General features: G+C 40.5%; 1 protein-coding gene across 1 annotated transcript in view; it reads right to left on the reverse strand.

Annotated features, from left to right (window-relative positions):
• Positions 1-23,216, reverse strand: part of LOC127869968 (uncharacterized) — a 93,347-nt gene that overhangs the window by 14,931 nt on the left and 55,200 nt on the right. Inside the window, exons 15-19 of the mRNA XM_052412627.1 lie at positions 17,641-17,857; positions 17,351-17,468; positions 7,379-7,561; positions 3,752-3,993; positions 3,125-3,519 (exon numbers count right to left, since the gene is read on the reverse strand). Coding sequence (XP_052268587.1) covers positions 3,125-3,519; positions 3,752-3,993; positions 7,379-7,561; positions 17,351-17,468; positions 17,641-17,857 — 1,155 coding nt within the window. The remainder of the gene's footprint in view (positions 1-3,124; positions 3,520-3,751; positions 3,994-7,378; positions 7,562-17,350; positions 17,469-17,640; positions 17,858-23,216) is intronic.

Consider the following 23,216-nt stretch of genomic DNA (forward strand, 5'->3'; position numbering starts at 1 on the left):
GATGTCATTAGAACAAATGTTCTGACCAAGTTTCATGAAGATTGGACTATAAATGTGAGTTTTAGAGGTTTAACAAGTTTTTACTACAGCCATATAAAGAACAAGGGACACAATTGTCACAAAACCAGGTTTTCAATATTAAAAAAAGTCTGATAAAGGGAGACAATTCAAAATGTTCATTGTTATCCCCCCCTTGTTTCAAATGCAATCTATTTTTACTCATGGTGACCTTGATTTCAATTTGAAAAAAAAAGAGTTACACTGTTGTTTCAAAATAAATCTATTTTTAGTTGTGGCGACCTTGACCTTGGAGATATTGATATAATTCTTTCTCGAGACACACCGTCCAATGATGGTGAACAAATGTGCCAAATGATTTTAAAATCTCACAATGAACGACATAGTTATGGCCCGGACAAGCTCATTTATGGCCATTTTTGACCTTTTGAACTCAAAGTGTGACCTTGACCTTAACGAAATCGACGTAATTCTTTCGCACGACACACCGTCCAATAAGGGTATCACGTTTAAAGATTTTTTTAAACGCTTTAAACGAAATGAAATAAACGAAAGTAATATTCAGCGCATATCCCATTCGCGCAATACGTCATATTAAAACCATAAACTATTATAAACCAGACCATCCGTATCACCACATGTGTATTTGTCATTCTATAAAAAAAAGAATGTCGAAAACAATGTAAAATCGATGAAAAATACTGCATCCGAAAACAACACTCCGAAAAAAATGTACGTATTTTGCACATGAAATACAATGTGCATATCGTTTGACCGCAGAAAATGAAAAACCAGTTAACTATCAAAAACGTAATCAATATATAATTTGGTTAAAGTATTGCTTTTCAACATGCTACCGCAGTGTTTTACTTTGCTACTCAATCACTTAAAATATTTCAAGATGGCGGCATACGCACTGTTTCGTTGCAATGTTGTAAGATTTTTGGAAAGTAGCGAAGATTTTCCGTTAGTTTCCGTTCATGTCTGTGCCATCCTCTAACCAATCAGAAATAAATTACTGCCGAATTGGGTAGCCCGGATTAACCGCATGTACCCGGATTTCGCAGTTCGTCGTCGCTATACTTCCTACGGCTAGTCGGCTACGTTATTTGCACCCCAATATTTATTATATTGATATTGACTATCGTTTAAACGTTTATTGTTTTGGTAAACGTTTATGAGCAAAACACGAAACGCGACCGTTTAAACGTGATAGCCTTACCGTCCAATGATGGTGAACAAATGTGCCAAATGATTTTAAAATCTCACAATGAACAACAAAGTTATGGCCTGGACAAGCTAAAAATGCCCTGTGGCAGTGTTTTAAAGGATATTGTGTGCAACTAGAGATCAAGAGGCCCGAGATTCAATCCCCAGCAGGGGTTTGAATGATTGTGTGCAACAATGTGCCATTTGATTTTAAAATATCACAATGAACGACATAGTTATGGCCCGGACAGGCTCATTTATCGCCATTTTGACCTTTGAACTCAAATTGTGACCTTGACCTTGGAGATATTGACGTAATTCTTTCGCGCGACACACTGTCCAATGATGGTGAACAAATGTGCCTAATGATTTGAAAATCTCATAATGAACGACAAAGTTATGGCCTGGACAAGCTTGTTCCGCCCACCCGCTGACATTCGCCAATCTAATAACCAGTTTTTTCCTTCGGAAAACCTGGTTAAAAATGCCCCGCTCCTTGGTGGCCATGTTTTTCAACCAACCTGAACCATTTTAGAACTTGTCCAAGATATCACAGGGACAAATCTTCTGAACAAGTTTCATGATAATCAGTCAATAAATGTCATTATGTGGCCTCTAGAGTGTTAACAAGGTTTTCCTATGCCATATAAGGAAAAATGCCCTGTGGCAGTGTTTTAAAGGATATTGCGTGCAACTAGAGATCAAGAGGTCACAGATTCAATCCCCAGCAGGGGTTTAAATGATTGTGTGCAACAAGAGACCAAGAGGCCCCAGATTCAATCCCCAGCAGTGTTTTAAATTATTGAGTGCAACAAGAGATCAAGAGGCCCCAGATTCAATCCCCAGCAGGGGTTTAAATGATTGTGTGCAACAAGAGATCAAGAGGCCCCAGATTCAATCCCCAGCAGGGGTTTAAATGATTGTGTGCAACAAGAGATCAAGAGGCCCCAGATTCAATCCCCAGCAGGGGTTTAAATGATTGTGTGCAACGAGAGATCATGAGGTCACAGATTCAATCCCTAGCAGTGGTTTAAATGATTGTGTGCAAGGAGAGATCAAGAGGCCCCAGATTCAATCCCCAGAAGTGGTTTAAAGGATTGTGTGCAACAAGAGATCAAGAGGTCACAGATCAATCCCCAGCAGTGTTTTAAATTATTGAGTGCAACAAGAGATCAAGAGGCCCCAGATTCAATCCCCAGCAGTGTTTTAAATTATTGAGTGCAACAAGAGATCAAGAGGCCCCAGATGCAATCCCCAGCAGTGGTTTAAAAGATTGTGTGCAACAAGAAATCATGAGGCCCCAGATGCAATCCCCAGCAGTGGTTTAAAGGATTGTGTGCAACGAGAGATCAAGAGGCCCCAGATTCAATCCCCAGCAGTGGTTTAAAGGATTGTGTGCAACAAGAGATCAAGAGGCCCCAGATGCAATCCCCAGCAGTGGTTTAAAGGATTGTGTGCAAGAGAGATCAAGAGGCCCCAGATGCAATCCCAAGCAGTGGTTTAAAAGATTGTGTGCAACGAGAGATCAAGAGGCCCCAAATTCAATCCCCAGCAGTGGTTTAAAGGATATTGCGCAACAAGAGATCATGAGGCCCCAGATGCAATCCCAAGCAGTGGTTTAAAGGATTGTGTGCAATAAGAGATCAAGAGGCCCCAGATGCAATCCCAAAACTTGATACACCAAGAACTGGTTTTACCCTTAAATTGACAGGAAATAGTGCAACAATAACTTTCATAAGCCTTATGCTTTTGATGCAATGAAGCATAAATAAACAGTTTTGTTAGGACAATCAATGTATGCTTCCAACATCATGATGCCAGAGACATTATAATCTAAGAACACCACAGCCATTTTAAATTGAATATTTTTTTCCAACAAAATTCAGCAAATACATACCTAAGCTGACATAGCCGTTCTTCCTAATATTTGGGATGACCTCGTCCAGTGCATTATAGTTATCATAATGATGCAATGGAGGTTTCAAGGCAGCCAGTATTTTGTCTTTCTCAGCTCTATCAAATGGATCCTTGCTGTCTGCAATGCAAATGGACATGGGCACAAGCTGTTCTGTTTTCTCATCAATCACAGGGGGTATGTATGTTGTGACGTCAATCTCGTGTGCAGTCTCGTTGACTGCATCCGCAGCAGCTGCCAACAATACGCTCGTGTTCTCAGTCTGGTCTGCTACAGGAGTGAGGTGCAGCCTGCTGCGGGCCTCCATCGTCGTATGGTGCAGTGTAGCCTGCTTACTGCTGGCACTTGAGTCCTCAGAGGAACCCTCCATGATTGGACTGAAACGAAGACATCAGACCAAGTTATTATTTAACAAATATTAAGATTTTATACTTTTTTTTATTGCAAACTCCAATAAACCATCAAATTACCAGTAAACCAATATCAATACATTTATTAGTAATTTTAAAACAATATTCAGAGATTTTGTCATCGTTTCAGGTTATTCTTGCACATGTTGCATTAAAACTGCAGACATTCTCACCCAACTGTGCTCTCTGTTGTACTTACCTAAGATCTTTCATGAATGCGTTAGACGACAAGTTGAGTGAATGTTCCCTTGTGTCCGTGGGGGGTGTGCTGGGGATCAAGGCAGGGTGTGTGTCAGGCATCAAGGTGGGGTCCGTGCCGGGGACCATGACTGGGTCTGTGCTGGAGACCAATGCAGGGTGTGTGCTGGGGACTGGGGGGTTGATTGCCAGCCCCTGGAACTCCACACCACTCATGTCTGCCCGGTCATCACCATCATTCACCTACACAGCACAGATAAACTGACAGCATTGACAGATATGTACATGTGTGCTCAGAACAGTGATGCAGTACATGATAAATGTTGACAAACTCAACGATTTTTTTTAAGTAAATACAGGTCACCGGCCCAAAAATACACAATACACACAAACTATATACAAGCACATAGTTGCCCTGTAAGTTCTTTTATCCTTATTTATTAAACATTTTGGTAGATATACATATACATACAAATTGATGTTGTTTCACAGGTAGATATACATATAAATACAAAGTTATGAATGTTGTTGTACAGATGGTATACAAAACTTGCAACTTTAATTTCATCATTATTTGATCCCATTAATTAATAAAAATCAGATACTGAATGAACATCAGCCATGGTACCAATTAAAAAGATATTGGGTATGGATGTCTCTGACACAAGCACTTGAAATACAGGCTTTCTAATGCCTCTCTACAAAAAACTAGGGCAAAAGTAGGGCAAGATTTTAGCAAAAAGTAGGGCAAAGTAGGGATTTTTACTGTTAAAAAGTAGGGCTTAATAAAAAAATTATTACCATTTTTCAGCTGGAATTACCGTTAAATTGATACATATCCTAGTCCATCTGATGCTAAGAGAATGCCTTGTTCTGCCCATCCTTGAAATACAGGCACCTGAAATTTTTATTTCTCATTTAACATCAATTTACACAATGGAATACAATAATGAACATGACATTCAAAACATACACTGTTAATCTTATAAAGCAAAGTACAAAAGCCCTAAGTATTACCCTTTTCCTACATGAATATGTACCAAACTTCACCCACTATGAATATTTAAGTAGTCTTGCACTAGTACTAAAACAAAGAATTTTCTCACCACAGGCAATAGTGAAGAATTATATTTTTATTATAATTGTATAAGCAAACAGAGACTTAGGTCTATTCCGTTTGCTAAGGTGTTGAAATTTATATACATGGAGTAAAGGGTTAAGCAAAATTAGTTTCAAACCATACAGGATTTTCATTATGATTGCAAAGGATTTATGTGGAATAGTGACTGATTATGCCAGGGATCAAGGGGGCCGCCTAGGCCCCCTTGTGGGTCCAGGGCAAGGCCCTGGTATGGGGGGCCTGGGGGGCAATGCTCCCTGACCGTAAACAAATTATATACATTTCGAGGGAAAAAATACTGCTATTATCAGAGCACAAAAAGTTAAAATGAGGTCTAAAAAGAAGAGAAGATTTTCACATTTTTAGTATACTGTACAATGTAAAAACATATTATATTGATAGATCTTTGCAAGTTCCAATTCTATCCATTACCCTATAATCAATTATTATTACGATTTCTTTTTCAAAACCAAAATACGGCCAATATTGACAATGAATGTGTTAAAGAATTTAGTAAACACATATGTCGGCCATTTAATGCAAATGCATATACAAATTGTATGATTAAGAGTGGTTACGAGTAATTTTTATGTTAGTGAAACTGACTAGTTATAGTATTAAAATGGACATTGTATGGATCTAAGTTGTTAGTATGTCACTGCTGCAACATTAGTATTGACACAAAGCAAACATCAAGGCTTGTCAAAGCAGTTGGTAAATGCAGTGTCTTATATCAAACTACAAATGCCACGGTGTTAATCAAATTCAAATAAATTTATTAATTTTAAAGTAGATGTGTGTCCATAGGACACAGATGCCCCCACAATTTGGCTCTGTCACAAAGATTCCTATTGTTTGCTAAATCAGGGGCCATAACTCCATAGATGATATTTGATACACTTGCATCAAAATACTCAGGTAAACAAGTTCACATGCTGACAAGTATTCACAGAAAGATGGCTCTAGCAGTTATACTTTTGAGTTCGACGCGACACAAACTTTGGGCTATGGACGGACAGACAAAAAATGGCAAATCACCCCCTCCCTTTTTTGTGGGGTCATACAACATTATTTATGATTAATATGACAGTAAGGAAAAGCAAGCTTAACATACAAACTTAAATGTATTTTATAAGAAAAAATATAAAATATAAAAAATAAGAAAGGAAAGCAGCATCTGCAATTACGAATTTAACCCATAAGGTTTAAAACACAGCATGGCATTTGTGGGTTCCCTCAGTTAGTAGCATCATTGGGAAAAAAAGAAATTTGGCAGTATAAAGTCTAGATGAAGCGTGCATATCTGTCACCTCTATTTCAAGAAGCACATATGTTATGATTAAATATAACATACTTAGTACATGTATTTTCACACTATAAAAAGATATTATCTTACCTAAAGACCCGTATGTCTGTACTGAATAGCCAAGGAATCATGGTGCTTTCAAGGATGGACATCACAAGGTGATCCCCAAACACATCTGAACTGTACTCATTACAAAAGATTCATAATGGATGGAAATTCTGAAAATATCTAAAGAAGAATCATGTAAGCATTCATTTTACATTTTATTTATTTTACTTGCAAAATGAAAAAGTAGGGATAATAGGGCTATTTTTGAAAAAAGTTGGGAAAAGTAGGTTTAAGAAAAAAAAGTAGGGAAAAGTAGGGAAAAGTAGGGACCAGTAGAAAGCCTGTAAAAAAATTCGCAAAAATGGTTAAAACCAGCATTAATTCTGTGGACACGATAAAAATTACTTTCTGTGTTAAACAACTACATAATGGTTACCCCTGAAGGGGTAAGATTTTTTTGTAAAGATTTTATCTCGTGACCTAGTTTCCAGATGTATGTGATCTAGCTTACAACTTAGCCAAGATATTGTTAAGATTTTTCTAAGATTTGACTTATTGAGAGTTTTTGACGCTCCTGACCCATATTCAAACTCTAAATATTGTCAACATAAACATTCTAACCATGGTTCATCATAACTGTGGCATCGAGAGGGGTAACAAGGTTTTTCAAATATTTTACCTAGTGACCTAGTTGTATGACACCTATTACCCAGATTCAAACTGGGCCTAGATACTGTCAAGATAAACATTCTTACCAAGTTAAATAAAAAAAAGCATGAAAATTGTGGCCTAAATGGTGGAAACAAGGTTTGGTCTGGTGACCTACTTTTTTAAGCCCAGACAACTGATTATATATAAATCATCTTAGATATTGTATAAATAAACTTCTGACCAAGTCTCATCAAGATTGGATGAATGTGGCCTCTAGAGAACATTTCAGCTAGTTACCACTAAAAGTTGACAAACTATTCCCGACAAAAAAAGATAACAATATCTAACCTTGAGCATTCCTTGATCAGGTGAGCTAAAATATATATATATTTTTGAAGGAACTGCTTAAGGCTGTATGACATAGGAGCCCTGAAGATCTGTTGCATAATCCCTGAAGATTATACTATAATCTATTGATTTAAACGACAACCTGGCACTCCTACCTCCATTGCGCTCTCATCAAGGTCTGGTATCTTCCTGGCCCTGCTACCTGAGCTGTTGGGGTTGAAGGGTGTGGATGCAAACCGTGCTGCCTCTGCAAAGCTCAGGTGTGAGCCCAGAGGGGCAAGGGTCACATCGTCTCGGGGCTGAGACTCAATACCATCATCATCAAAAAAGGGACGAGTCTGCAATAAAAGCATCATTTCACTTTTAGTTTGTCAAATCTTCCCTCAGAAATTGTGTGTAATCCCTAATGAAAACGATAAACAGCTTACATCAAATAGTGTCAATCTAGCTGTTACATAGAACCAGTATATTCTGAATAAACTAGAGCTTTGTCACAGACGTGACGAATACCACCACATGCCGCATTGACACATAATATTTTGCATGTCTTCTTCACAAAAAACAGCGGACACCATGCTGAATTTTTTTAAACGCACTTAGTGACCCCTTGACCTAGTTTTTGACCCAGAAATGCCCATATTCTAACTTGGCCTTAAGATCATCTCCATAAAACTTCTGACCAAGTTTGGTGAAGATCGGATGTAAACTACTTGAATTAGAGAGCGGACAACATGCTGAATGTTAAAAAAAGCACTAAGTGACCCCATGACCTAGTTTTAGGCCCGGAATGGCCCATGTTCAAACTTGTCCTAGAGATCATTTAGATAAAACTTGTGACCAAGTTTGGTGAGGATTGGATGAAAACTACTTGAATTAGAGAGCGGACAACAAGGTGAGGTTTAAAACGCACTAAAATACCCCGTGACCTAGTTTTTGACCCGGCATGACCCATATTCAAACTTGACCTAGACATCATCTAGATACAACTTCTGACCAAGTTTGGTGAAGATTGGATAAAAATTACTTGAATTAGAGAGCGGACAACATTGTGATGTTTAAAACGCACTAAATGACCCCGTGACCTTGTTTTTGACCCGGCATGACCCATATTCAAACTTGCCCTAGACATTATCAAGATACAACTTCTGACCAATTTTGGTGAAGATTGGATAAAAACTACTTGAATTAGAGAGCAGACAACATGGTGAGGTTTAAAACACACTAAGTGACCCCATGACCTAGTTTTTGACCCGGCATGGCCCATGTTCAAACTTGACCTACACATCATCTAGTTACAACTTCTGACCAAGTGTGGTGAAGATCGGATTAAATTTACTTGAAATAGAGAGCGGACACCATGCTCAATGTGTAAAACGTACTAAGTGACCCTGTGATCTAGTTTTTGATCTGGCATGGCCCATGTTCGAACTTGGCCTTCAGATCATCTAGATAAAACTTCTGACCAAGTTTGGTGAAGATCGGATGAAAACTACTTGAATTAGAGAGCAGACAACATGCTGAATGTTTAAAACGCACTAAGTGACCCCCTGACCGAGATTTTGACCCGGCAAGGCCCATGTTCGAACTTGGCCTAGACATCATGTAGATACAACTTCTGACCAAGTTTGGTGAAGATTGGATGAAAACTACTTGAATTAGAGAGCGAACACTTAATACGGACCGACAGACCGACCGACCGACCAACAGACAAGTTCACTCCTATATACCCCCCTAAACTTCGTTTGTGGGGGTATAAAAATATGGTAACTAATGGCTGTGCCATTCAGAAATGTATATTTTAATCATTAAAGAAAGAATAATTACAGTATTTTTATTTCTGTGAAACCATTTTCATTCGCCAAACATAAATGTTCTTATATTTTGTCAGAAGACCGATTGACGAATTTAAATCTGTTACAAATAATTATGTCCAACATTTAAACAAATAAAGACTAAATTACCATAGGCTTATAAGACATTTATATCCAACATTATCCACACACATCCTGCGTCTGTTTTGTAATCAAGATAGATCCGGTCTACCCCAAGTGGGGTACATTATAATGTGTACTTAACTGACGTGGGGTACATTATTCCTTGTACTTAACTGACATGTGACATTTTCTGTAAAACAAATTTTTCTAGTAAAATTCATTTTAATTAGTAATTACTTACCTGATATCATATGCTATTTACTCCGATAGGATCGTAATTCATCCGGAATTTTCTGTCCGAGGAATCCCACACTTTTCATAAACCCGTCAGGTAGGTCAGAACGGTCACATAGTGCAGTGTGGCCGTACAACCAAAACGGGACATTACCCAGAATCCACTCTTATTCCAATAAAAAATATGAAATATTAGACGAAGAGCAGGGTGGGAGGTGGGACTTACCGATATCAGGTAAGTAATTACTAATTAAAATGAATTTTACTAGAAAAATTTGTTTTAATAGCTTAATTACGTTATCTGATATCATATGCTGAATTTGCAGCTGAGGCGGGAAGGTTCGCGAAAATCTCCCCATCACAGCGGAACCCATATCTCGGGTTCTCAGCTAATCTTCGTTATTACGGTATTAACTTAATTCACGGATAAGCGTAATATACCTATGCCGTAGAAGATACTACCGTTTGTGCAACCACAAGGGGGCCCAACAAATACAAGTTGTCCTGTTGGCACTCCAGAGAACGAAGATAAAAAGATGAAAAAGTGGTCTGATTCCTCCAGAAAGCAGCTTGAAGCACGTCAGAGAGTGGGGTATGATTAATATATGCCCACGAAGCCGACATTGCTCGTAATTCATGTGGTCTAATCTTAAAAAGGGATGAATCCCTTGAAGAAAGAGAAGAGTAAGCCCTTTTTATAGTCGAGGCTACCCAACGGGAAATAGAAGCCGCAGACACATCGCCCCCCCTTTTAAGGGAATGAAGAGTCTCTTGCGAGAACCTCGAATAGACTTAACTCTACTAAGATAGAACTTCAAAGACCTGACAGGGCAGAGGAGTCTATCTTCATCTTCATTACCACAAGTTCTAGAAAGACTTGGGACCTTGAAGGGTTTAGAAGCCATTGAGGGGAGTTGATTTTTAGCAAGGAATCCTGGCTGACACAACAAGGTGACAGAGCCATCGGAGGAATCAAAACGAAGATGGCTTTCTTCGATAGAAAGAGCATGAATTTCACTTCTACGTTTGGATGAAGCCATGGTAAGAAGAAAAACGGTCTTCCAGGTTAGGAACTGTAAAGAAGCCTGATTAAGGGGTTCATAGGGAGCTTTAATAAGCGATTCCAAGAAAACAAGCCAAATCCCATTTGGGGGTAAGAGAACGAGACACAGGACGTTTAAGTTCCATGGCTCGGATCAGTTCCGAAATGGCTGGGTCAGCACAGACTTGTGATGACTTACGAAAAGCCAAGGTATGCGAAAGCACAGATCTGTATCCTTTGATGGAGCTAAGAGAAAGTTTCTTATCATCAAAGAGATAGATTAGAAAATCCGCTATGCGTCTAGCAGAGGGATTGAGGGGATCAATTTTCCCTCGAACACACCAATTAGAGAAGAGTTTCCAGCGAGCATCATAGACTGCTCTGGTGGACTTTCTCCTTGCAGAGGCAACGAGCGTTGAAGCCCTGACAGAAAAGCGTTTCTTCTGCAGGGATTGCCTGATAACGACCAGACGTGTAAGTGGAACATGTCTGGATCCAAATGAAGTCTGCCTCTCTGAGATAGGAGATCTGACCTGTGCGGGAGTTACCTGGGAAATTCGCACAGGAGACCGAGAAGGTCGTTGAACCAGGATCTCCTGGGCCACCAAGGGGCTATCAGGAGGATCCGGCAAGAGCTCACACTGATTTTCCCTAAGATTTGGGGAATTAGAATGGGTGGGGGATAAGCGTAAGCGTCCAGTTGATCCCAATCGAACGAAAGCGCGTCTACCGCCCACCTGCTGGTTCGTACACTGGACTCACATACAGAGGAAGTCTGTGGTTGTCTCTGGTCGCAAACAGGTCGACCAGTGGATAACCGAATGTGAGGAATATCTGATTGGCCACTTCCTGATGAAGTGTCCATTCCGATGGAAGTAACTGGTGTTTGCGAGACAAACCGTCCGCCAGGGCGTTGAGACGACCTGGTATGTGTTTGGTCAAGAGAGAGACGTTTAGGCTCTTGCAAAGAACAAGTAATTTCATTGTTTCCAGATACAGGGAGTGAGAGTGTGTACCGCCCTGTTTCTGGATGTAAGCCACGACTGATGTGTTGTCTGTCGATACCATCACACAGGAGTTTCGAAGATGTGATTGGAATTGAGAAACAGCTAGAAAGACTGCTCGCATTTCGAGATTGTTTATGTGCAGGAGAGACTCCTGAGGAGACCACAATCCTGATAATGTCAGGCTGCGGGGTTCCAGGTGAGCGCCCCAACCTTCCATGCTCGCATCCGTTATGAGATGTAAAGACGGTTGCGGGGGAAGAAGCGGTACTCCTTCCAACAGGGTCTCCTCGTCTAGCCACCATAGAAGGTGGGGGACTAAGGACGGAAGGATGGGAATCTGTGTTAGCAGATTGTCTGGAGACCATTTCCATCGAGCTGAGAGATAGTGCTGAAGAGGACGTAGGAAGAGACGTCCCAACTGCACGAAGTCTGCTACAGAGCTCAGGATACCGTTGAGTGAGAGGAAATCTTGAGCTGTGATATGAGATTGGGACAGCACCCATCTGACCTTCAAAAGGAGGTCTGATACACGTTGCGGTGAGACCCTGACCCGATTGATGTGGGTCAGAAAATTCATTCCCACGAATATGAAATCCTGAGAGGGAATGAGGTCTGACTTGGCTACATTGAGAAGGAGTCCTAAAGAGAGGAGCTCCTTCCAAGAGAACTCTAGGTGTAGCAGAAGCAGTCGACGATCGAGCTGATGTAAGAGCCAATCGTCGAAATACTGAAGCAGTTGAACCCCGTGTAATCAGAGGTGTGCGCTCACTGCGGCCATGAGTTTGGTGAAAACTTGTGGAGCTGTGGCCAATCCAAAGGGCATCGCCCGAAACTGGTAGACCTGGCCTCGAAAGGAGAAGCGCAGGTACTTCCGGTATTTGGGATATATAGGAACATGGAAGTATGCATCTTCCAGGTCCAAGGAAACCCCCCATTGCATGGGTTTGATGGAGGGCCGAATGAAGGCAGGAGTCTCCATCTTGAAAGTAGGTTTGACTAGAAACGTGTTGAACACTTTTAAGTCTATGACTGGTCTCCAGGAGCCGCTTTTCTTTTGAACAAGGAAAAGGCAACTGTAAAATCCTGAAGAACAAGGGTCGTGAACCCTTTCTACCCCCTGTTTTTCCAGGAGTCCGAGAATGGAGTCTGGAAGTTGTGGATGCGGAGATACCAGATCTATTGGGACGCGAGAGAGTGGGGGCCTTTTTTCGAATTGAAAAGTGAGGCCTTGTGTGACAAGAGAATGAACCCACGCGTCCGAAGTTATTTGGAGCCATCGATTTGCGAAGTGCATAAGTCTGGCCCCAACTGGTACCTCCGGCATCAGAGGTTGTGGCGGTAGAAAGGGGTATGACCTAGGGCTGACCTTTAGGAGGTCCACCCTTGCCGGAAGAAGGATTAAATGACTTCTTGTCGGCATTGGGTTTGCCCTTACTCCAATTTTGGTTTACAGAAGGCTTCCGATAGGAAGTTGTTCTGTTCTGAAAAGGAGGCCTATTTGTGGGCTGACGTGGAGCAGAAGGACGATTAGTAGGGAAACTGTCCCTTTTAGCGTTCTTGGCCGGTGGGGCTCCTGGGGGCTTAGAAGCAGGGCGCTTAAAAACCACAGGGCGCTGGCCAGAGTTGCTCCTAGCTAAGGAGGCATGTATCTGATCTTCACGATCAGCAGTAAGTGCCGACTGTATCCTCCCTCCGAAAAGAGAATCTGCTGTTAGTGGAGCAGTTCGAAGGGAGTTTACGCCTGTTTCCAAAAGGAAATTATTGGGCAAGGAAGAGAGGATGAGGTCTCTCTGAAGCCTTAACATCTCAGACATAAACGACGCAGCATTGTGAGATAAACACTGCGTAGTACGTGAAAGATGTATCAACAAGGCCCGGAGCTCCTCTGGGATTGAATCAGAGAGCTCCCAAACAAAGTCTAAGGCTGTGGCTGCCATGAGATCTAGCTGGTTAGCCAGACCTATGGAACGGCGTTCTCTCAGCTCCCAATTTTCCAACAGGGAAAAAGGGACTGATGTATGGGTAGATGATGAAGGCATTGTAAGTGACAGCTTACTAATGTCAGCATCAGGAACCGGAAGTTTGGAAAGGTCCAAACCGGTAGCAGGGTCGGGTACCGGGGCCTTATAACTTTTCCCGCCGTCCATCTGTTTAGGCTCCGTCAGCTCCTTAGGGGCTTTCCATGGAGATGGCGAAGGCTTATTGGCTGGTTCAAGTGACTGGAAAACAGCCATTGTGGAAGAGCCAATAGGAAGGTGTAGATCCACTCGGGAAGTAGCCTTACTTATCCTGCCGGGCTCTCGTCTGCGTGCTACCTGTTCTGTAACGGTAACCGCAGATCCTGTGAGAGACAAGGAAGGGCGGGGGCAGAAGTCCTCATCTAAGGTATTGAACATAAGTTCGTATACCTGATTGATGGAGGCCAAATAATAAAGTTCGGCCTCATTAGACTCCGAACCCGCCTCAATCGAACCGTCTGCGGGAGCATTGGATTGATTGAAACCGGTGGATATAGAAGTAGGAATAATAGATTCATTCGCTTCTATCATGAGAGAATCGTTTTCCGGCACCATCAAAGATATAGCTGGTGAATTAGGTCTCTCAGAGATCAAGTCAGCAGACTCACTTTGAATACCAAAGGTCGCTGGTAAAGGATCAGTCGAAAAAGGGACAAAGATTCCCGGCGACTGTTGGATCCACAAAGTATTGGGATTTGATGGTGTAGCGGCAGCCCGGGGTATACTTCTATGCAATGTGGAAGAGACCCGTGGGGCTGAAAATGCAGCCGAAGTGGTTAGATTAACCCCTGTACCTTGAGCTTAATATGTATGCAAACTAGTGTTTGAATACAAATTATGCTCAGTGGTTGTAGGAACAGCTGAAGTGTGTGTTGAGGCCAAAATAGAGGCCGACACACGTGGAAGGGTGTCAATAGATTCCTCAGAGAAGGATCGACTAGGGGACCTAGGAGTCCGAAAGCGCCAAATAGAGGAAGGTCTATGTCCCTTATCCCTGCGATGCCGAGACACTGTTCGGCGGCGCTGGGAATGATGTTTCCTGATCGAACGTCTCCCCGAGCGCTGGCGTGATCGCTCTTTACAAGGCAATCTACGCCGAGAAACACTCAGTGAGCGTGAACGACGTCCCCTCCGATAATGATGAGGGCTATTTGAAGTAGACGATGAGTCATACGACGAGCCCGAGGTGGAGGAGTAGCCGGAAACATCAGACACTACACGTTTACGTCTGTGACTCACAGTAGAAACGCGGCTGCGTCTACCTTTGTGGAGTACTGACAAGGTAGTGTCAACATCTACGGTGACCGGAACGGTCTGTGGCACAGACCGGTACCCGGTGACCGGATCGGTCATTACAATGACCGGTGACCGGACCGGTCATAGCATTACCGGTGACCGGACCGGTCAATGACCGGACCAGTCATAGCATGACTGGTGACCGGACCGGTCAGTGACCGGTCATAGCATGACCGGTGACCGGACCGGTCAATGTTGACCGGTGACTGGTGAAGTCTCCGGACCGGTCAACTGGTCATTCCCAATGAACGGACCGGGCAAATTTTGTCCGGTGTCGTCACGGGGTAAGGACCGATACCTGGCAGCTACTGGTGGCATATGGTCAAGATCGTGTGGTGAAAAGTCCCGACAAACGGAACTTTCCCTACTTTGATCTGAACTATTCTTGTTGCGTCCACGACTCTTGAAGGGTCGACATTTGATGGCCCAGGTATCTGCAGACCAATGCTCACAGAAAGGGCAGCAGTTATCCTGGGTACATCCTGCATACGACAGGCAGCTACCATGGTTGTCCCATGCTGCCCTTATGTGTCCACATCAGCCACGTGTTTGAGGCATATTTTGCCTTGAACAAACAAACAAATACACAAAACAATACAGAAATACACGGATATATATACGGAGAATGTTTTAACGCAATACAAAAACTTCTCTATTCTGTTAAACAGAAGAATCCAGCGAAACAGAAGCAACAATTAAGTCAATAACAAAAATGTCTGCCTTTGTATATCGCATCCGGAATAAGAGTGGATTCTGGGTAATGTTTTGGTTGTACGGCTACACGGCACTATGTGACCGTTCTGACCTACCTGACGGGTTTATGAAAAGTGTGGGATTCCTCGGACAGAAAATTCCGGATGAATTATGATCCTATCGGAGTAAATAGCATATGATATCAGGTAACGTAATTAAGCTATTAAAACGCTAATGCAGTAAAGCTGTATTGAAAACATCTGACTTTGTTTAGGTAGAATAGTAAGGATTAGCGCTAACTGTTAACAACTTTATTAGCCATTGTGTGTATTGTGTTTTTCATGGGTGTGAAGGCATACAGATAACCATATTGATAACTGTATACATACCTCTTTTCTAATATGCATCTATGTTCGATAATCCAATATATTTACATCATTAAAAAAAATATATATAGCCATTTAAGACAATAAATATGTTAATTAATTTTATAAACACAAACATACGCAATTTTTCAGAAGTGTAAAGTGCATTATGGGAAATAGGTTTCATTAGGTACTGTTTCATTTTAATTATAACAACCAATGGACAATCTGTTAATTAAGATTGAATGCAATACGATACAAAGCAACATTTGATTGCGTCATACTCAGTCATGCAAATAACTTGCTTCCCAGGGACTTTCTGATACTGGGCAAAAATGAAAGTTAATTTCTGTTTACAATTACAGGTAACTAAATTGTCAAGATTAAATTATTTAATTCACCTGTGCCTGTTACGTTTTCGATTGCATTTTAGCTGACAATATTTAAATTTATATTATCCAAAAATAACACTGAAATGAAACATACCTCGTTAAACTTGTCAAAGCTGTTGATGATTCAAAAGATTGATAGCACATAAATAGTAACAGAATCAGTAACTAAGGAATATTTAGTCCCACTTATCCACTTATCATAGCCATGAACTTTTAAATGGAATGTAATAATAAGGGCCCATTTCTATCACCTGATAATACAAGAAACTGTTGGAGACGGGTGATGTTCCCCAAAGTTTTTTTTTGTCACAATATTGCACTATATATTCAGATAAAAGGAAACGTCTTGAGGGCACAGTAGTTGGGGGGACAAGAATTTTTTTATAGAAAATTTCAAAGGGCCATAACTCTGTGAAAAATCTCTTCTTGGTAGTGAAGCTTCCCATAAAGTTTCATTGAATTCCGGTCATTAGTTGCTGAGAAATAGCCTGGACAAGAATTGCACTATATGTACACTTTATGGAAAATTTTAAAGGGCCATAACTCTGTGAAAAATCATCTGACCAGAACTGGCTGATTATATGCACATCTCCTCTTGGTAGTGAAGCTTCTCATAAAGTTTAATTAAATTCGGGTCATTAATTGCTGAGAAATAGCCTGGACAAAAATTTTGCAAGGACGGACGGACACACAGACGAAGCGGCGACTATATGCTCCCCCCAAATTTTTTAGGGGGAGCATAAAATCACTAGTTAATTGGCATGTGATAAAAAACAGGTCATGCAAGTGACTCCCAAGTAACCCCCCTCTCCCCACTACAATTTGTTACAATTCAAGTATTACAAAAAAATCAGATAATGACCAACGCATTTTTTCATTTTCTTTTCAAAACCAGAAATCTGCAAATTTAAGTGCCGACAAAATATTCTTTTTTTTTTAAATGACAAAATTTGGTGCCGACAAAAATAAATGGTTTCACAGTATATATCACATATCACCACATATGTTATCCTGAATGTACTCACTTAACTTTCACCCTAGATATATTCACTTATCAGAATATAACACACAACAATTTATCCAAAAATATTTATCCAATTAGTCATTTATTAATAAAAATAGTGAGAGTGTTAGATGGTGCCTCACCATGGACAGTGCTCTGTCCTGGAGACGCTGACTGGAGTCCTGGTCTGTCCCACTGGCAGTCTTCACACGCTGCCTCCTCACAGACACATTCTGGGACTGGTTCATACTGCTGCAGCTGCTGATAAAAATATCATCAATGAGTCTCACTGTTGGGCATATATCATTCAATGCTCATTAGAATTTCCTCCAACTTGAACTAATTACAACTTGATTTAATTTCTGGCATCAAACAAACTAAGGGCTTAAACATTTGTCATTGTAATGGCTGTTATACCATTGAGAAGAGTTACCTGGCAGTGTTCTCTTCCATAAATATCAGGAATGGGACCGATTTGATAGGCTTTCCCATGGAATCACTTTGTTGTTTTGGGGTTGGCCTTCCCTCAGATTCATCGTATATCTGGAAGGGCACAGGGGCACAGGTCTGTCCGATTGACACACTAGGTTGCACTGACTTCACCTCGGACTCATCATAGATTTGGAATGGCAAGCTGCCTTTACCAGCCCCTACAATTGTTTGAGTGCTAACATTGGAAACCAGAACAGGGTAGCTATTAACACTCTCAAATAAAGTCTCCAATGTTTTACTGATTTTTCCTTAACCGAAATTTGACCATCATGACAATAAACGTCAAATGACCGGTGAAATAAGGGTAAGGTGGAATATATATATAGCATATATGCATGATATGACATTTATTTTACGACTGCAACGATATCGATTAAACAACACCTTTGTTCAGTTGACTTGTTTTAATGACATGATTACAATATATTTCGCCTCCCAATAAACATCACACAAATGAAATCGAATGTACATGTATAAAGTATTCACTAACAGATCTATATAATATATTATGCAAGTAAGACAGTGGGATATAATGGCCGCAGCGTTAACCATAACAGTTGTTGGTAACCAGGAGCCCCGAAAAATATTGGATGATACACTCGTGGAAGTTGACTGCAAGAAAATTATGCCTACCGGGGGTGGAAGAGCACACGTTGAATTACCGATGTGAAGTAACGATGCTATAGTAGCAACACCGCCTACCCAAATAAAAATACTCTTGATCATCAAGCGACCGGGCCAGGAAAATCCATTTACTTGATTGGGCTAGACCTAGCTCTACCAGTTGCTTGACCTCTTAATATCAATGATTGCTCCACCTGCGATCACACTTTACTTGATCGCTACACTTGCGATCACACTTTACTTGATCACTACACTGGCGATCACACTTTACTTGATCGCTACACTTACACCTGCGATCACACTTTTACTTATCACACTTTAACTTGATCGCTACACTTGCGATCATACCGCTTTTTATATCAATGGTCACTTGACGATTACACACTTTTTAACTCGGACATTTAATACCAATGGTCACTTGACCATTACACACTCTACTAATGGTCACTTGACGATTACACACTTTTTAACTCGGACATTTAATACCAATGGTCACTTGACCATTACACACTTTTAAACTCAGACATTTAATACCACGGACATTTAATACCAATGGTCACTTGACCATTACACACTTTTTAACGCGGACACAACTTGGACATTTAATACCACGGACATTTAATACTAATGGTCACTTGACCAGTACCCACTTTTTATCTCGGACATTTAATACCAATAAGCGCTATACAAGTTTTTTCCCTGCGGCATTGCTCCTATTTTTAAAGCTTAACCTTTAAATTAGGTTGATATACTACGCCTGAAGCCCAGAGTCCATTCGAGCCAATGTGTTGATTCATTGTCGCTAAGGTTAGTTTGTAGAGATAAATGTTGTAGAATAAGTACGCATGCCCCTCCAATCCCCCGGCAAACAGAATTTTCTGCCTCAATAAATTTCACAGCAAATTTATCCCCCACAAATTCTGGTGCGGTATAGTACGAAAGTCACGAGTTGAACGACAAACTATTGGTGACCTGTGACGTGGTTTTTTAACTTGCTTACACAGCGAAGTCACACTTTTTACAACATGGCCATGTAAGCACCATAATCGCTCAACCAGCGAATACACACTGTTTAACTCGGACCTTTAATACCAAGAATCGTTCAACCAGCGATTAGACACATACAAGTTTTTCTCGTACGGTATGGCTTCTATCTTGTAAGCTTAAATGTTCAATGCATATAAACGAATATTTATGTTTTTTTATATACTTTTTGCCTTAAGATACCGGTATATATAATTAATGCAATTTAATACAAGTGTAGATAATGTTTCCGTTTCATAAGATTAAGAAAACGAATTATTCCTTGTGTCCGCAATACCAAGAAAAAAGATAATAGTTTGTTGGTTTATTTTTATTTTTTATTTTTTTAAAAATAGAGCAATGAAAAATACATGAAATTCGTTTTCAATGACACAAGTGATTTCTACAATTAGACAATGTGGACAATGTCTAAAAGCATGCACTATACCAAGATGTCGTCCAGGTTTAATAATAAACTGGTTGGTGGAGCAGCTGTACTTTGCAAGCGCTTTCTATAGGAGAATGGTAATTTTTAAGAGAAAAATATTTTTTTGTACAAGCAATGATTATAATCTGACACCGTGACGAGTCGAATAAACCCCCAGGCCATTGTTGCTTGTGACAAAAATAAGGCGATCCTTGAACAGGTGTAAAAAATGCGTCAACATTACCTATATCCTGATAAACCCACACATGACCAAAACCATAATTAAATAACACATTTTAACAGAAGTAGCCCAATTTGCCCTATAGATTGCAGCCTGGCGTTTCAACAAAGTATAACAGTTTTTGGGAAATCTAAGCAGTGACATGTGAATTAGTTTACACCCGAGTGAAAACAGACCCACACTTATCAACATTCACAACATACACAGCCGAAAATGTCATCTCGCTAAAAACAGAGCAAATTTAATCGTAAACCCAACAAACTCTCTCTCGAACAATATCAGATATTAGATCCATCATCCACGCCCAAGGTATAATTAATCGCAATTCGCGACAAGTGTGTAACATACTTGAAAAAGTATTCTACTCAAAATTATAATGTACCAACCTCCCCAAGAGCAATCAACAAATTTAAATTACTCTTGAAATTCAAATATCCAGAAAAGCCTTAGTAACGTGGATAGCATTAATAGATTGCTTCAGCTTGCATTGCCAACTTAGCTTTAGCCTAGAAGCAACTTAATTTAGGAGTAAATAGACTTAGTAAATCAATGTATGTATACACCGACGTAACGTTTACACGATTTCCCCTAGAAACCAACTTACATATGACCGCAAGGAAAATGTCATGAAAAATTAACACTTAATGGTATTAGCCCAAAAATGTTAACCACATTTCAAGGTCTTGCCTAACAGTTTGCATTATATGAATGCGGTGAAAGGCATTTGTTATGCCGCAGGTAAAACGGGCGGCCGGATGGAATCTCCCTGCAAATGAAGTAATGGACCCTACAAGCGATTGCCACTGTGTAATAAATTAATTTTCTGCTTGTTCACGATGCAAGTAATGGTTTACTTAAACTGCACAATTTTTAATTAGGGAAGGAGTACCAAGAAGGAGAATAACATAACCTGTCATAACACATTATATACTTCTCTTTTCGTAAAAAATCATATTGAGAATTTGTGTTGTAAACCTGCGAGTTTAACTTGTATTGAAAATAGAAAATTCTATGTGACAAATATTACCCGAATTAATGCCAAATTTCTTTGAAAGGAAATTATGACATTGATAAAATCAAGGTAACAATTTTAACAACAGGTGAGACAAAATCGTTCACGAAAATATGTGTTCGCTAATTTTCCACAAAAAATTGTCGCTATTATCTCCGATAGAGGCTTTGCGTAGGACAAATGTTTTTATAACAAATGCCAGATACAGGAAACGTCGTGGTTCGGCAAGGGAATGATAACAGACTGGGATCACACTGAAAACAAGCTATTAATAAGGTAGACACAATTAAGTATTGGATTATCGTGAATTTTAGAAACAGTTTATGTTAGGAGAAAAAGAAATGTCTGAAGACAATGTTAAATATTATGATATATGAAATACGTAATACTGTAATAGTAGAAAATAGACTTGCTACAGTACTTAAATTAGAATAGCTTATTGTCACAACCTTATGACATGATTTTGTGAGCTTAACTAAGATTATTTGTTTAAAATACTGTGTCCATTTTTAACGCAAATGCTCTGAATATTTATTTGAAAAATAAATAGAATATACTAAGCGCGTTCACATAATCAGCCCTCTCAATGAGTTGCTACAGCGAGACTGGCGCGTGCGCCAAGTCATTGTTTGTTAAACACCGTAAATCATGTGACTGACCGGTATTCAGGGATCGCCCCAAATTATAGATTAATGGCTAAATAAAGACATAATGTAGTAACAAATTCCCCACTAACACCGCACCCCGCTTCGTTGTTTGTATTGAAGATTGAAGAAACACTTTATGATGCACAAAACATCTACCCCAAAATCAAGAAATAACACTACCTGGATAAGGAATCGGGTAAAGTCCTCCATTGATACCCGTTGCTTCCGTTTTCTGCCTCAAGGAATTTCCACAGATTGCTCGAGATATAATTGTAAACGTTTGTTTTTGACAATCATAACACCAGCACAGGCAGTTAACAAAAGGCGGAATGAGGTCATATCACGCGGTACGGAAATTGCGTAATGCTATAGTACTAACGATCTCGACCAAGGCAATCTGTGCATAACAAAACAGACAAAGTAGTCGTATCTATAGAAACCAGTATACAACAATCGTTTCCGCGAAAATAAATGTTATTAATTTATATTCAGAAATTAATAAGTCTTATTTTCCATTTTCAATAAAGCCATTATTCTTTATTTTAGTAACATTAAAACAGTTTTTCCCCACACATGCCAAAGACAATCCCATACCTAGATCTCCATGCAAGCTTGCTTTATCTGAAGTTTCATCCAGATTGTTCAATCAGGGGTGACAATTGTCCCAAATTTGAGCTTAAGCTAATTGTTTTTTTTTAGTCTAGTTGCAATTCTTGATGAGCACAGTTCGAAATATTAAAAACCAGAGCATCCGCAACACCGCATGTGTATTGGTCAGACTGGTGTCTGGCTACTTACCATGACTGGGTATGTCCTGTGTGTCCATGTGACTGGTGTCTGGCTACTTACCATGACTGGGTATGTCCTGTGTGTCCATGTGACTGGTGTCTGACTACTTACCATGATTGGGTATGTCCTGTGTGTCCATGTGACTGGTGTCTGGCTACTTACCATGACTGGGTATGTCCTGTGTGTCCATGTGACTGGTGTCTGGCTACTTACCATGACTGGGTATGTCCTGTGTGTCCATGTGACTGGTGTCTGGCTACTTACCATGACTGGGTATGTCCTGTGTGTCCATGTGACTGGTGTCTGGCTACTTACCATGACTGGGTATGTCCTGTGTGTCCATGTGACTGGTGTCTGGCTACTTACCATGATTGGGTATGTCCTGTGTGTCCATGTGACTGGTGTCTGGCTACTTACCATGACTGGGTATATCCTGTGTGTCCATGTGACTGGTGTCTGGCTACTTACCATGACTGGGTATGTCCTGTGTGTCCATGTGACTGGTGTCTGGCTACTTACCATGACTGGGTATGTACTGTGTGTCCATGTGACTGGTGTCTGACTACTTACCATGACTGGGTATGTCCTGTGTCAATGTGACTGGTGTCTGGCTACTTACCATGACTGGGCATGTCCTGTGTCCATGTGACTGGTGTCTGGCTACTAACCATGACTGGGTATGTCCTGTGTGTCCATGTGACTGGTGTCTGGCTACTTACCATGACTGGGTATGTCCTGTGTGTCCATGTGACTG

Source organism: Dreissena polymorpha, chromosome 2, assembly GCF_020536995.1.
Source record: "Dreissena polymorpha isolate Duluth1 chromosome 2, UMN_Dpol_1.0, whole genome shotgun sequence".
NCBI classification, from domain to species: Eukaryota; Metazoa; Mollusca; class Bivalvia; order Myida; family Dreissenidae; genus Dreissena; species Dreissena polymorpha.